The 14,714-nt window shown below is 45.5% G+C and overlaps 1 protein-coding gene across 1 annotated transcript in view; it reads right to left on the reverse strand.

Moving 5' to 3' along the window:
* Positions 1-3,503: 3,503 nt before the first annotated feature.
* The window catches only part of prdm1a (PR domain containing 1a, with ZNF domain), a 12,919-nt gene continuing 1,708 nt past the window's right edge, over positions 3,504-14,714 (reverse strand). The window contains exons 2-7 of the mRNA XM_070912137.1: positions 13,142-13,471; positions 10,659-10,778; positions 9,093-9,345; positions 4,626-5,713; positions 4,216-4,344; positions 3,504-4,109 (exon numbers count right to left, since the gene is read on the reverse strand). Of these exons, the coding sequence (XP_070768238.1) occupies positions 3,504-4,109; positions 4,216-4,344; positions 4,626-5,713; positions 9,093-9,345; positions 10,659-10,778; positions 13,142-13,471 (2,526 nt within the window). The remainder of the gene's footprint in view (positions 4,110-4,215; positions 4,345-4,625; positions 5,714-9,092; positions 9,346-10,658; positions 10,779-13,141; positions 13,472-14,714) is intronic.

Below are 14,714 nucleotides of genomic sequence, written 5' to 3' on the forward strand. Positions count from 1 at the left end.
CGGACGAGGCGTGGGTGGGTAACGGCCTGTTAGGTAGTTGGAAGTGAAGTAATATGACAAACTAGTTAGTGCCTGTTTCAGTTTGACTTAAGTCTTTATGAGCTCTTATTTTAGAATATCAGACTTTCATCATCTTTCTCGGTGTTTATTTTCTCCTTTGCTCTGGCATAGCTGACCATATTATGTTTTATTTTAACCCTTCATCATTTCGTCTTTGACTGTCGGCCACGTGATGTTTACGATTTAAGAGTTCAGACTTACTGTTTGGGTGTCAGTCCTGATAGGAAGCTAAAATCCACATTCTGCTGAGATCGTACAGTTTAGGTCTGGAGACTGTAGGCTCTTAAATGAGTCATGTTGTCTGTATGTCTCCTGCATGCGGGATAAAAGACAGACCACAGTTACAGCAGCCCAAAGGGCACGGAGAGCTGGGTTCCCATTTCCTGCTCCAGTCTTAAAGCTTGGCATTGCACGGAAATGGACATAAAGATTCACGACTTTCCACCAGAGTCTGGTTTACTGCAGGCTCAGAGGTAGAAGCTGGAATATGTGAAAGGATGTGTTGGAAGCTAAAAGCATGACTCTGAATCTCTGCTGTTTGTCCGCATCTGTTTCTTTCTTTTAGTTTACTGTCTTTTCTTCTGAAGCTCTATTCTTATATATGGTCATTTACTACTCTTACGTGATGCGTTTCATCTCTGACCAAATTATGCCTGGGATGAAAGTAAAACTCCAGCCTCAGTGGTTTTTAAGTGTGAGAAATGTCCATCAATCACAGTCTGTACACCCAGAGTGTTGAGACGAGGTCTAATCAGACAAATTAAGTATAAACACCTGTACGGGTGTGGTCGTGGTAGCTTACATATATGTCCCTCTTTTTTCCAGAGAGAGTTTTTCAAGCTTTCATTTCAATTTCCAATCTTGTCTTATTTCACCTTCCCTAGCAAGACATCCCTGGTGGTCTGGATTTTGGATTGGAGTGGCCCATAATGGTATCATGTAACGCTAACGCTATTCATTATTTTATGTATTATTCTGTATTTTATGTCTGTTTATTTTGTTGTTTAAGACAAAGTGTTACGTGACGTCTGCTCTGGAGAGGTGCCATAAATATAAACCTCACTTATTTATGTCTAAGGAGGACTTGGAGTTTCAGAAGTATGTCCGCAGTAGTTAGCTATTTAACTAATTTAGGCTCCCTAAGTTCCTAAGTATTCCTGGGTTATAGCTAAAATACTGTTTAGCCTTAGCTAAATAGCTAGAATATATTTTGGTAGTGATAGATGTAGCAACAGGATTGTTAGCTAGCTGTTAGCTGCCTTCACAGAAAACTCAAATGTAGTTGTTCCCTGGATTTGTAGCCATTTTGTGATGAGTTGCAGTAAAATACGTGTTGGAAGTTTCCAGGCTACACTCTTGGTTCAAAATGGCTGCTGAAGAAAAGGCGAGTAAAAAGGGGATAAAGCGTTATCTGTAATCAAGTGGTCTGCTCAGTAAACATTTAAGATGGACGGTAGACCAGACTCGATATTGCTCTGCATATAAATGTATATTAGCTCTACAACTACATAAATAGATATATAAAGATGAGCATTATTTTTCAAGTTTTGCCAGAATGTCGTTGCACTTCCATTCTCATTATCTATGATGATTATTAAACCAAAACACACACACAAAAGAAAAAAAAACATAGACCACACAGAGCCTCAGGGTTTAGATTAGATCAGTGAACATTTATATCATAATTTACACTTTTTGACATTTTTGCACATAAATAACTATGTAAACCAGAATGTAAACAGAGACAGTCCTTTCGGGGATTTTCCTCTGGAGTTAAAGCTCTGATCAGAGAAAGAGACGCTTTGGTCGAACATTAGTTAGAGGGAAAGATGATGAAACAGAGGAGGAAGAGAGAGAGAGGGACTGTATAGAGTTCAGGATGCTGATGTGCAACTGCTGCAGAAAATCACAGTTGCTTTAGTAACATTAAGTTGATTCTTAATGCCATTGTGACCAGTTTCAGTGATATTGTACACAGGGTAAATGGTGCAAGCATCGGCACTGAAGTTATAAAGTAGGAGGAGGGGGCCAGTGCATAAAAGAAGGCCGAGGTGCTTTGGTGTATGCCAGTTCATTAACAAGATGGCGGACGGGTGGGGTTGAAGAAGGGGCCATTGCTTCTCAACCGAAATATTAACAGACAACAAAAACAACAACAAAACATCAAAAAATGAGAGACCACAGCTAAAGAGCGAACACTTCATCGTATACACACAGTTCATCTTCCCTTCTTCAGCATTTTGATTCCTCAAGTCCTTCTTCCCTTGTTTTGATTTTCCTTTCCCCTTTTTTAGGTGTGCGTTTGAAATTAAAGCCAAGTGAACTTTGGTTTCTAGCGTCAAGTGTGAATCCCTAAATCAGAGGATGTTCACGTCCCTGTTGGGTGTTGACAGTGTTGTAGAAAAATAAAACAAAAGGAGGGACGAGGGGGGTGGCTCGCCAGCCTCCCAAGTCCATTATGTGCTACATGTTGAGCGGGCTGTGCCGCTCCTTTGGACCACATGAAGAGCTGCACTCCAGTTCAGTTTGGTTTCTTCTTCTTCTTCTTCTTCTTCTTCTTCAAGTAGCAGAACGCAAATAAATAGAAAGCTCCCACCTCTAGCTGTCGCTTTAAACACACACACACACACACACAAACAAACGCACTCATATAGTCTCATGCACACTGAGGTAACCGTTGTGAAAAATATACAAAAAATGCCCTTTTTTGTTTCATTTAAATTAAGTAGGCATCAGAAAAGGACACAGACGTACTTTAGGGAAGCTATCAAGCTGGGCTGAAATAAAGCTCTTCTTGCTAAATTAACAAATTTATGTGCCATACTTTGGCAAGTTCTTCAACCCTTTTTTTAACCTGCTATATTGGTTTCTAAATTTAAATAGATAAAACCCTGAAGAGTGGACACCGCTGATTCTATAGGTCAGAGGTCTGGGACGGATATAGGCATAGAGGGAGTGACTATCTACAGAGAAATGGCCACAGAGAGAAGGAAAGAAAACATCAACAGAAAAATATTCCTTTACATTGATTTCACCCCGTCAGTGTAACCATCCCTTTCACTTATTGCTTTTGAAGACAACAAATAAAAAGTATAATAAATTAAGGAGGTTATATAACAACTAATTGATCAAAAAAAAAACAACATCTGAAAATGGAGACCAAATAATACAACAACAATAACGATTATATTAATTACATTAAAGGTAAAAGGATGATTGTCTCTAAGTATAATAAACTGAAAACTGCTAAGTAGTCATGGGACAGTGTCTCTTGAGCCCTGAGTACGTGAGTCCCTGATAGGTTGAAAACCTGGTGTAATCATGATGTCACTCCTGATGACAACCAGGTAGAGCATTATTTATTTACAGCTGTTGCTCCTGGCAACCCAGTCCGCCTTGAGTCGTGCAGTCTTGACTCTATGTCCCTTTGGTTTAAAGGTCTCTTAAGCGTGATCCTCTGACTCCTGCTTGATGGTGACGTTGGCAGGAAGCGGTAGGATGGGGCTGCTGCGCCGCATCTTGATGACTGACGTCTCATTCAGGGACTCGTATGCACCATAACCCGCAGACAGAAGCTCGGTGGTGCCGCCCTTGTGGTGGGGATGGAAGTGTGAGGACTTGATGTCTGGCTCCCCCCACAGCATCCCCAAGACCTGCTTCTCCAACATGGCCTCCACTTCCACCCCTCCCTGCAGCTGCTCCAGCCGCTCGGCATGCTCACTGACGTCAAAGCGCTCAATCTCCTCGTTGGCGCGCTGCACCTCCTCCATGGAAGCCTGACTGGAGACCGCAGGGCTGCCAGTGCCAGAGTTTGCGGCCAGGCAGTAGCCCTTCAGGTGAAGCCGCAGGCTGCACAGGTGGATGTAATGGCGGTGGCAGTGGGGGCATTTGTGTGGACGCTCGCGGGAGTGCAGCCGCTTGTGCAGTTTGAGGTGGACAAACTGGGTGAACTTGGCTGGGCAGAGTTTGCAGTGGTAGGGCTTCTCCCCTGAGTGGAGGCGCAGGTGAGTTTTCAGGTTGCTGGTGCTACTGAAGCGCTTGTGACAAACCTGGAAGAGGAGAGGAAATTATGTAAGCAGATAGTAGCAACCCACCAACTAACCGTCACATCTAGTTAGCTCAATGGAAGTGCATCATCTTCAGCATGATTCTCACCTGGCATTCATGTGGCTTCTCCCCAGTGTGGACCAGGAAGTGCTTCTGCAGGTGAGCCAGCTGGGTGAAGCCTTTGTTACAGGTCTGACATTTGAAAGGTCTCTCTCCACTGTGGACACGAAGATGAACCTGCATGACGGAGAAGAGGAAAGAAAAAAAGTCTGCTTAGACAACTTTCAGATATTGTAATTATCAGAGAAACCAAATCAAACTAGAAGATTTCTAAGTGGTAAAAGGAGCATTAACTTGATTATCTTGATTGGAGAACATAAAGAGAGTTTGTCAGTTGGTTTTGTCTGTGTGATTTTGTGGCACTCCTTGCTATTTTATAGTGTCGCAGTAAAAAGGAATGGAATGACAATAATAATGGAAACATAAACAGAACAAGTTGGCGGCATCCTGAGCCTCACCTTCAAGTTCGACAGCTGTCCGAAGGTCTTGCTGCACACGTTGCACTCGTACTTGATTTTGCCATTCTGCTTCTTCAGCGGGTACGGCAGCGCCTTGTAGCCCGCTGAGCCCACGCCACGCTTCACCTTGGTCAGGTTGATGGCCTCCTCATCGTCATGCTCGCTGGCATTGCCCAAGAGGGCTGAGGTAGGCTTGGTGGGCACCCGCTCGTTGGGAGGTGCTGTGCCTGCTGTTGGGGAGCCTCTGGAGGGGGTGTGGGCGGGTCTGTGTGGGTGAGAGTGCCCAGAGTAAGGGTGGTGAGGTCCTGCTTTGTCCTTTGGGGAGGTGGCAGCTGAGAAGGCACTAGTGGGCCCAGGAAGGAGGAAGTCTCTGTGGGCAGAGATGGAGGAGGGGTGGATGGGGTCAGGCATCAGGAAGCGCCTCCCTGCTGTGTCAGAGGGCAGGAGGGGGACGTGAGGGGGTAGGAGGCTGCTGTAGAGGGGGTACATCCTGGGAAAGATTCCTCCTACTGTGGGGACACCACCACCAGGCAGGGGGTAGTGATGGGGCAGGAGGTAGCGCGAGTAGGGGGCTCCTGGAGGGTAGAAGGATGAGGAGAGGGGGGCAGATGGTGGAGAGTAAGCGGGGTAGGAACCCAGTCCGGTGGGGTAGAAAGAAGCTGGGGATGGCGCCGGACCCGAGGGGCTTCCCTGAGGGCTGCTGTCTGGGCTGCTCCTTGCCGATGGGCTGGGTGTGGCTGAAGACTGGTTACCAGGGGAGCGAGTTGCGGGGTAACCAAGGTGGCCAGGTTTGTGGCTAAGGAAGTCTTCAGGGATGTGCGGGTGGGACCTGAGAGCCGGGTAGAGGGCACGAGGGTAGAGGGGGCGCTCAGGGCTGTCGGCACAGCGGGGGCGAGTGGGAAGCGGCCGGCTGGGCTCCCTCTTCATGGACGTGGAGGAGGTGCTGTTGGTGCCACGCAGAATGGAGAGGACGCTGTGTTCCCTCTTGGGTGGGGTGGGGGTCACTGCGATTGGGGAGGGGCTGAAGGCTTCGACCAAACGCTCCTCACTGCTCACCTGCTGCTGCTTGACCTCCAAGAGAGACTGCTCTGAAGAGACAGAGAGAGAGAGAGAAGAGGTCAGTGGGAGTTCACCACATCAAGATAGGGTCCTCTTGGTTCCCCCAGGGGCCCATTAATAAATTATTCCAATATTTGCCATTTAAAATAGTAATCATGACTTCTATTGAACAACATAAATACTCAAATTCCTTTAAAACTGAGCCTCTCTGCAGATATAACCCTCTGCAGGTCACACAGTGTGTGTGTGTGTGTGTGTGTGTGTGTGTGTGTGTGTGTGTGTGAGTGTCACAGGGTTAAGGAATACCATAAGTAACTCTGTGGGCCAATTAAGGTGACAGATCTGATGAACGAGCATGGGGGGGGGGGCGAGGGCGGGGGCAAAAGACAGGAAGTGAGGCATGACAGCTGCCTTTGGGCATTGTGTGAGTGTGTGTGTGTGTGTGTGCCTATAAAATCAAGATAAAATCAAAATGGTGGCAGACAGACAGAGCTGATGGAAGGTTTCCTGCTAAAGATACCCTCAGAAAAAGCTTGGCCTCCACCTGCCCTCCACACACACACACACACACACACACACACACCGTGTGACAAGGTACACACACAGAGGCGCCTGCAGACAAAGGCCTCTGTCTGATTTGTTGACTCTCCCACTTTTGGAGAACACACACTTCTGATCAAGCTCCTACTCTCCTGACTTTCTTGGCAATTCGCTATTGTTTCCGGGTCAAAGGTTAGATTAGAGAGCTTCCTCCTCAGTCACTCACACCTACTGTCTCCTCTGCATGATGAAAGAGTGGATTAGGAGGAGAGCTCGCACACACACGCTCTAAAAGCCCTGGGTAGTCAGCTAGCAGCACATCTCGGCTGTTAAATGGCTGCAGACGGGCCCTTAAAGCGCTGCCATCTATTATCTATAAGCTCATTTACTGCCCAGTCAACTTTTTACCACGAGGTCACCCAGAGGGGAGTGTGTGTGTGTGTGTGTGTGTGTGTGTGTGTGTGTGTGTGTGTGAGAGAGAGAGATGGAGGTTGTCAAAGTTAATCCGGAGTGCCAGCACTGATGAAATTTGTTTGACTCCCCCTGATCCACCCCCTCACTCACTCACACACACACAGTCGGTGACCCTTGAATCAGTAGTATAGCGGCCGTGTGTAAACACTGAGGTTATCAGTTAGCCTTCCTCCTCCTCCCTCCTTCCCTTTTTCCAGAAAACAAACAGGGCCGCCATCTTGGAGATATCAATCTGTCAACACGGCCCTTCTGCCAGGAAGTTCAAGTAGTCAACAGAGGGGGTGGGAGGTGCGACTCTACGTCCAGCACTCCCTCCTCCACCTTCTTTCTGGTCTTTTCAAGTGGCAAATATATCAGGGCAAATGGCCGACACACACACACACACACACATGCACAGTTTGTGTGAAGCTAGCATGTGTTTGAGATGAAAAGAGTGGGCGTGAATGTGTTGGCATGTCACGCTTGTGACTGTGTGTGTGTGTGTGTGTGTGTGTGTGAAGAGAGAGTGGTTTTGTCGGCAGAGCAGAGCGTCTTTGAACACAACACACACACACACACACACACACACACATGGTTGGCAGGTGCTTTCAAGTGCTAACACTTAAAAGAATGCTAAACGGCGGCGACAAAAAAAAGAGTGAGAGAAGAAGAGAGAGGAGAAAGTGAGGGAGGGAGACCGCGGTGCATGCTCAGTCATTTTGCACACACACACACCCACACACACACACACACACACACACACACACACACAGATGTCAACACACACACACGTCTGGTTTTGCTATGACTGCACTGGAAAGAGCCAAAAAACGGTGAGAAAAACACGATACGACATGTTGTCGCACTCCTCAGGAAAAAAGAGTCTGGATGTCGCTGGGTTTGGACCAGTAACTCTGGTGCCCCCCCCCCCCCCCCCCCCCCTGGGACACAGGGTGCAATTTTAAAAAGTTGGATCCGAGTCTAATGAGAATCGGAGTTTGAACTTTAAATATAACTGGATTGCATCATTTCAGTCGGTCGCTTGCTCTTCTTTTACCTTTTGCCCTCGTAAGTGGGTTTCAGTTTAACGTTACTTAGTCAGATAGATTGTGGTTTTCTTGGTTTTACCCAGAACAGTCAAAAGTTGTACTCATTTTAGGAAAGTTCAAAGCTCTCTGTAGCCCAAAGACAGAACTGCAGCTATGTACAGGTAAGCGTTTCTACTGCAGGTAAACTTCAGTATTCATGTCACCGGCAGGTCAACAGGAGCCTGTGGGGCTAAATGACAGAGGAAGCTAATTAAAGACAACACATGTACTGTACACACACACACACACACACACTCAGGCTCTGGGGAGGGGAGGATGGTAGGCAGGGGGGGTCGAGGGTGCCTCCTGCCTCTCTCCCCCAGGTCATGCGCATTTTTCCCTGGGCAGTGGAGTCGCCCAGGCTGGGTCTGCTGGTTCCTCTCCCACCTTAACGCTGCTATTAGCCTGCAGTCACACCTGGAAACCCCTGAGCTCCCACTCTCTCTCTCTCTCTCTCTTTGTTTTCCTCTTAGCTCGCTCTCTCTTTGATCCGCTCAGCTACAGTGGATAAGTGCAGTTAGTGTGCTGTGTCATGAATGTGTATGAAGGGTGAACTGTGGTGCCAGTTGTCATTAAAAAAAACACTACTTGCCATGTTAGTTTAAAGGTTTAGACTTTAAGGATTAAGATAGTTATTAAAAGGTTAACAAGAGAACAGTAAAACAAACATGTTTAATGCTTTATAGACATCAGTACTTGTCACTGTGGATATGTGTTTCTCTGTGAGTTTTTTCTCTCATAAAAAGGTCACTGAAGACACTCACAGTTATGCAAACACACACTGTCTCCTTTTATTGAGGTTGAGCAAGGCTGTGAGTGTGAGCTTTCATGTTAAAAGCGGGTCTTTAAGTGTGTAAGACTGTGGCATTAGGGGCCATACCCCCTCCCCACCCCCACCCCCCACGCCGTCTGTGTAATTACACTGACACTGGCACAAACACACACACAAAAATACAGCGATATAGACACTGACAGAGATGAAAGGTTGTCGGTCTTGTACTCTCGTGTGTGTGTGTGTGTGTGTGTGTGTGTGTGTGTGAGATAATGACAGGCTAACGTTCAGAGAGGAAGGAGACACGGCTTCACTGTTAGGCTTTAAGAGTGGCGACAGGACACACTCAAGATACACTCACACACACACACACACACACACCTACGTTGCCTATTGATTTGATGTTTCACAAGAACAGTCTGCTGGTTGCTGCTCAACATGTCAAATATTGACCTCTGATGCCGAATAACTCATTTATTTATCATTTATATTTTCTTTAAAAGATTCATGTTTCCTCCAGTGAATCTGCTTGTTGCTCGTTAAAAGAGAACTTACTGAGTTTCTGCATCATCAGCTCTCCGGATGGCGGGTAGTGGAGGCGTCGGGCAAAGTCGTGGCAGTACCAGACGAGGAGCTCGGCGCCGGCCGGAACGGGCTTCACCGTGTAGAAGTAAATCTCCATGCCATTCTGACACGCCGCCAGGTTCTGCTCTGCCGCCGAGTGGGCCGGGTTCACGTACCGCATCCAGTTAGAGCGGGTCTCGTCCAGGCCGTCCACGAAGTGATGGAAGTCCCCGTCCTCGTAGATCTGGAGCGAGAAAGACAGAAATGTTTTAGTAAAATAATTATTTATTTTGTTTTTATTTGTACTCTCAATTCTGTTGATTTTTCTTTTTTTCCCCTTTTTCTCTTGTTTGTGATCAGAACGAATGATAGAAGTTTTAACAAAGCTTAATGAGCTTAATGAGTTAGTTTTTTTTTATCAGTAATATGTAAAATCCTCTACCTTTTAATAACCTTGCTGGCAAACTGACTTACAGTCTAAGTGAATTAGCAGCTACAACGGAATAAATAATAAAAGAATGGAGAAAGCAACCAAATAAACACATCAGTAATCTTCAACCATCACTAAGTAAGTAAGCAAGCAATTAAAAATGCGAGAAAATGAGTTACAAATTAAATAAAAAGTAAAAAAAATTGGCGTTTTTTACCGACTAAATAACTGCAGTAAAAAAACAAAAAAGTCCGTAAGTAACTAAATAAAAAGTAATAAAAAAGTTTTAATGTAAATGACTCTACATCCGACCATCTTACTTCTCTTCTCTTATCCCTCCCTCCGTCCCTCCATCCTTTCATTCCTCACCATGTCCCCCTCCTCACCGTCGTCTCCTTCAGACGGACCAACAGACAGAGACAGACAGACTGCCGAGGAGGAGGAGGAGGACGTCCTCTTTTATATTGAAAAGAGAAAGGAAAGGCCAACTCATTCTCTATCTCTCCTCCCCCTCTCTCCCTGTCTCTCTCTTTCACTCTCTCTCTATCTCGATCTCTCGTTTCTCTCGTTTCAGTGTGTGTGTGTGTGTGTGTGTGTGTGCATGAGAAAGTGAGATATGAGCATGAATGGAACACCCTTCAGATTTAGTCTCTGCTTGTGGTTTGGAGCATAGTGAGTCTTTCTTGTCATGCAAATCAAACACACACCACACACACACACACACACACACCACACACACACACACACACACACGTCGCGTAGGCGTTGGTCAGGTAGGTGGTTTGTGAGCGTGTGTGCTGCATATGTGTCAGTTACTGGTAGTGATGGTGTGTGTTCTGTTGAACGGTGTGTGTGTGTGTGTGTGTGTGTGTGTGTGTGTGTGTGCTTACAGGAACCGCAGTGTGACATGTTATTTGTGTGAAGGTGACATCACATCCCCATCTCGCTCTCTCTCTCTCACACACACACACACACACACACACACACACACACACAGAAAAACAGCCCAGTTTCCTGTTCCACTGACTTAAGACGTGAGTGGCGTCACAGGAAGGGGTCCCTCCGGCTTCTGAGGAAGTGTGTGTGTGCGTGTGTGTGTGTGTGTGTGTGTGTGTGTGTGCACTCACCCTCCAGAAGTACTTGCGGTTGGCGTCTTTGGGGACGCTGTCGGCCGTGTAGATCTCGCCCACCAGGGGACCGAAGCGAGTTCCTTTGGGGATGTACTCCCTGCTGCACACGCCGACCACCTGCACACACACACACACACACACACACACACAGGTTAGCCCACAGATCGAAGAGGTCTTTGAAGTGGATTGTGTGTGATGTTGTGTATGAAGTCTGAAGATCTTTACACTCAAAACCTTAACAGGAAATAATCAGAGCCAGTCTTAAACATATAAAATCGTGTTTACGCGGTTTAAAACTAAAACCTTTGGATGTGTTCTGGCGGTGGTTCACGTCCTTGTTGGGCAGGATTATCATGCACGCAGCTAAAAACCAGCATATTAACTCACTTTTAATACTTTAAAACGCCAGATTTTAACTTGTTAAGATGCAAGTAATCTTTTGTGCTGACGTACGAGAGAAACAAGTCGTTTTTGACCACGTGGTTTTAGCGTCGATCCATCGGGGATATGTGTCATTAAGTGTAATGAAGTCTTACTGTATGTTCGAACACAGACACACACTATCAACCGGCTGTCAGCACAGACGATGATTAATGAACCGACTTTATGCTTCAGTGCAGAAAAAAACTCAAATCTCTTCTTTCATCTGTGTCTCTCTCTGTTTCTCTCGTCACACCTCCACTCTTCGCCACATCAAACCACGACTGCTGCCACTTCAGACGTTTTGGGTGGGGGGGGGGTGGGGGGGGGGGGGGGACATCCAGATACTCAAGAGGGAAAAAAAAATCTTTTGTTTCTCCTTTTTTTTTTTCTTCTTTTGTCTGATTCAATCAAAGAACAAAACATGGGAGGAGGAGGAGGAGGATGAAGAAGAAGAGTAAGAAGAGGGAGAGGGATTATGTGGCGACTAGATGTCAGGCTCCAGCTACACACACACACACACACACACACATTTCCTTCATGCATAACCCACACAAACAGACGTCTTTCCCAAACCCCTGGTGACGTGGGAAATCCCCCTTTCCTCTTTTCCCTCTTTAGGACCAGACATGAGTGTGTGTCAGTGTGTGTGTGCACATGAGTATTTTTGACTTATTAACAGACTTTTACAATGCTCTCTCTCTCTTTCTTTCACCCAAACCTGCTTTGATCAGAGGGACAAACTCCCATCCTCAGCCTTTCCCTTCTTCCTCTCTCTGGCCAGATAAATGTTAGCTGATAGCCAATCAGCTCGTAAACACAACACGCTTCTCTCTCTGGTTCTTTCCTCAGTTTCCCGCTGATAAGATGATGAGAAAATCTATGTGATCACGCCACTTCAGGTTTACAGACAAACTGTCAAAATTGCCAAAGTCACGACCTATTGACCTGCAGTCATGCAGTTCTTTCATCATAGATCCACAACTGAAGCAGGAGGTTTACTGAACTGTGTGACACACGATCATTTTAAAGTTCTTTTGTGCTCTTGATCTTTTTGTTTGGTTTATTAAGAACTGACCAGTCTTGTGAGGCTCTTATTTCATAAGAATTTCACATTAAAGCTGTGGGAAAACGCAAGCTTATCTGCAAATGCAAATTCACATCTAACACTTCAACTTTCAGAAGCCAAATTATTTGAGAGTCATTTTGGTTCCCACAGTTATCTGTTTCAACCTTTGATGCTTTGACATTTTGACTTTTTCAAGTCCAGTTCGATCAATGACTAATTTTTATCCGTTCAGGTTTGTCAAAAAGTCACAAGATTGCTTTTGATTTTGTTAGAAAGATTTACAGAGCTGATGTTTCTGGCTTCCGAGAGTTGTCTATTTTGCCCCAAAACTCTGTTGAGAAACAGAATCTTTCTGGAGTTTCAAGACACCCTGATTCAAATAAAGCTTCAAAAACTTTATAGGCCACCGCGGATTTGACATATGAAGCATCCGAGGGGGTCAAAGTTCACATTTTAACCTCATCAAGTGTCGCTAAGCAGCTTCAAAATCAGCAGACAGAAGTCGTTTGATGTGTTGTGTTTGTTCAGATGCTTAACTGTGCCCCCTGTCAGCAGGATCAGGTACTGCAGCTCGTCTCATGACAGGAAGGACATTAAGATTTGAAACACACTCACGCACACAATTGGGACAAGGCCACGACCATTTTCTCAGATGATGGATGAGTTTTCATGGGTGGATAAGAGCTGATGATGTCGCACACAACTACAGTTACAGTGTGTGTGTGTGTGTTTGTGTGTGCGTTAATTCTGCTTCAGGCGTTTCACACACCCACTCACACACACAGATTCCTCTCTGTAAAGTGTGTGTGAAGTTTTACGACGAGACACGACCCCCTCTTCATTACATGACCCGCATCTGACTCACGTGTGTGTGCAGATGGCTTTCTCTGCCCGAGTGTGTGTGAAAAATTGAGACTGGAGAGAAAGTTAGCATGTCTGCCAATGTGTGTGTGTGTGTGTGTGTGTGTGTGTGTGTGTGTTTGAGTCTGACCTCCTTGCCGTCAGCCGGGTGTTTGAATGCCAGGTTTCTGGGCAGCGACGCCTCAGCTCTGGTTGTTGATGTCATCATGGCGTCACTGTCTGGCCCCGCCTCCCACGCCGTGTCCTTGACGATGTACGTGCACTTCTCCTCGAACTCTGCCTCCGTCCATCGGGTCATGTCCGCCTCCTCCATCTCCACATCTGTGTCTGCCATCGCCTCGGCTCCGTCCGAGCCGGCGCTGGTGGCGGTGGAGGCCATCTTGGCTTCGTGGTGCGTGTCGTCCTGCTCCATGGTGTGCGCCCCCTCACTGGTCAACATGGCCGAGCTATGAGAGGTCGCCTGGTTGGCATAGAGAGAGAGAGAGAGAGAAAAAGAGAGATTTTTTTATTTTAATCTCTTTTATTTAAGCATTTCCACTGATGAAATTCTCAGAAATCACTCAAGAAATGTGCAACAAGACTGTGGAACTTTAGAAAGAAAGACTTAATGGACAGAAAGACAGAAAGAAAAAGATGAAAGCGCAGACAGACGCGGTGGACGAAGTGGAAAAATGATAACTGAAGTAAGAAAATAAAAGGAGATGTGGGAGGAAAAAGATAAAAGATAAAAAAGAGGACAGAAAGAATTGGATAGAGAGACATGAAGGGATGCAGAGGGAGAGAAAGAAGAGAGGAAGAGCTGTGATTATTATGTGGGGGTGACTCAGTGAGGGGGGGGGGTCTGACTAACTCTGCCGTCACACACACACACACACACACACACTTAGAAACAGACGGGAAACAGTTTGTCTTGTCAACTATTTACAGAAAACATTAACTAATTTGGGAAACAATTAGGGAATAAAGCTGCTTTCATTCCTGACCAATAATAGTCAACTCACTTTAATGTGATAATGACAATATTATAATGCAGATGTTATTTGCCAAAACATAACTCTTAATGTTATTCACTGGCTGGATTTTGTTAAACGCCTCATATGAACCTTCTCTTCTCGTTTTTTTTTTTTTTTATCCTCGGACGTAATAAGAAATATTATCTGTTTATGTTTCCCATCTCCAAAATGTATTTAACTGATTGATTTCTCATTGATCTTTTCTTTTTTCTGTCCACAAGGTAAAATTTAAAGTGAGTGTAATATGATAAGTGATGTGTAAAATCCTTTATTATGTTAATTATATTTTATAAGCTTTGTTTTTAACTAATAGCATGTATCCTGAATAATAAACTCAAACAAACTCTGACAAATCCTGAACAATGAAAGTCAGCAATATATGTGCGATTAATAAATCTGTCTATAAGTGTGTTTATCAGCAGGTTTTACACGACTTTCTCTCTCTGTCACTGTCTCCTCCTTTACACTCTTTCTATCTGTATTTCTGTACTACTTTTTTTTAAATACAGAAAGACAGACGTCAGTTTCTAAGTTTGTTTAACAATGTGGTGGATTTACTCAGATTATGAAGCTCAAATCTCCTCTGTGTCCTCCCTCTGTGCCCCCCCCCCCTCCCCGTCTCTTCCTGGGGTTGAAGACAGAGGAAGGAAACGCTGTCTGTGTCTGAATGAAGCTAAAATTGGAAGCAGA

Source organism: Enoplosus armatus, chromosome 9 (assembly GCF_043641665.1).
Source record: "Enoplosus armatus isolate fEnoArm2 chromosome 9, fEnoArm2.hap1, whole genome shotgun sequence".
Lineage (NCBI taxonomy): Eukaryota > Metazoa > Chordata > Actinopteri > Centrarchiformes > Enoplosidae > Enoplosus > Enoplosus armatus.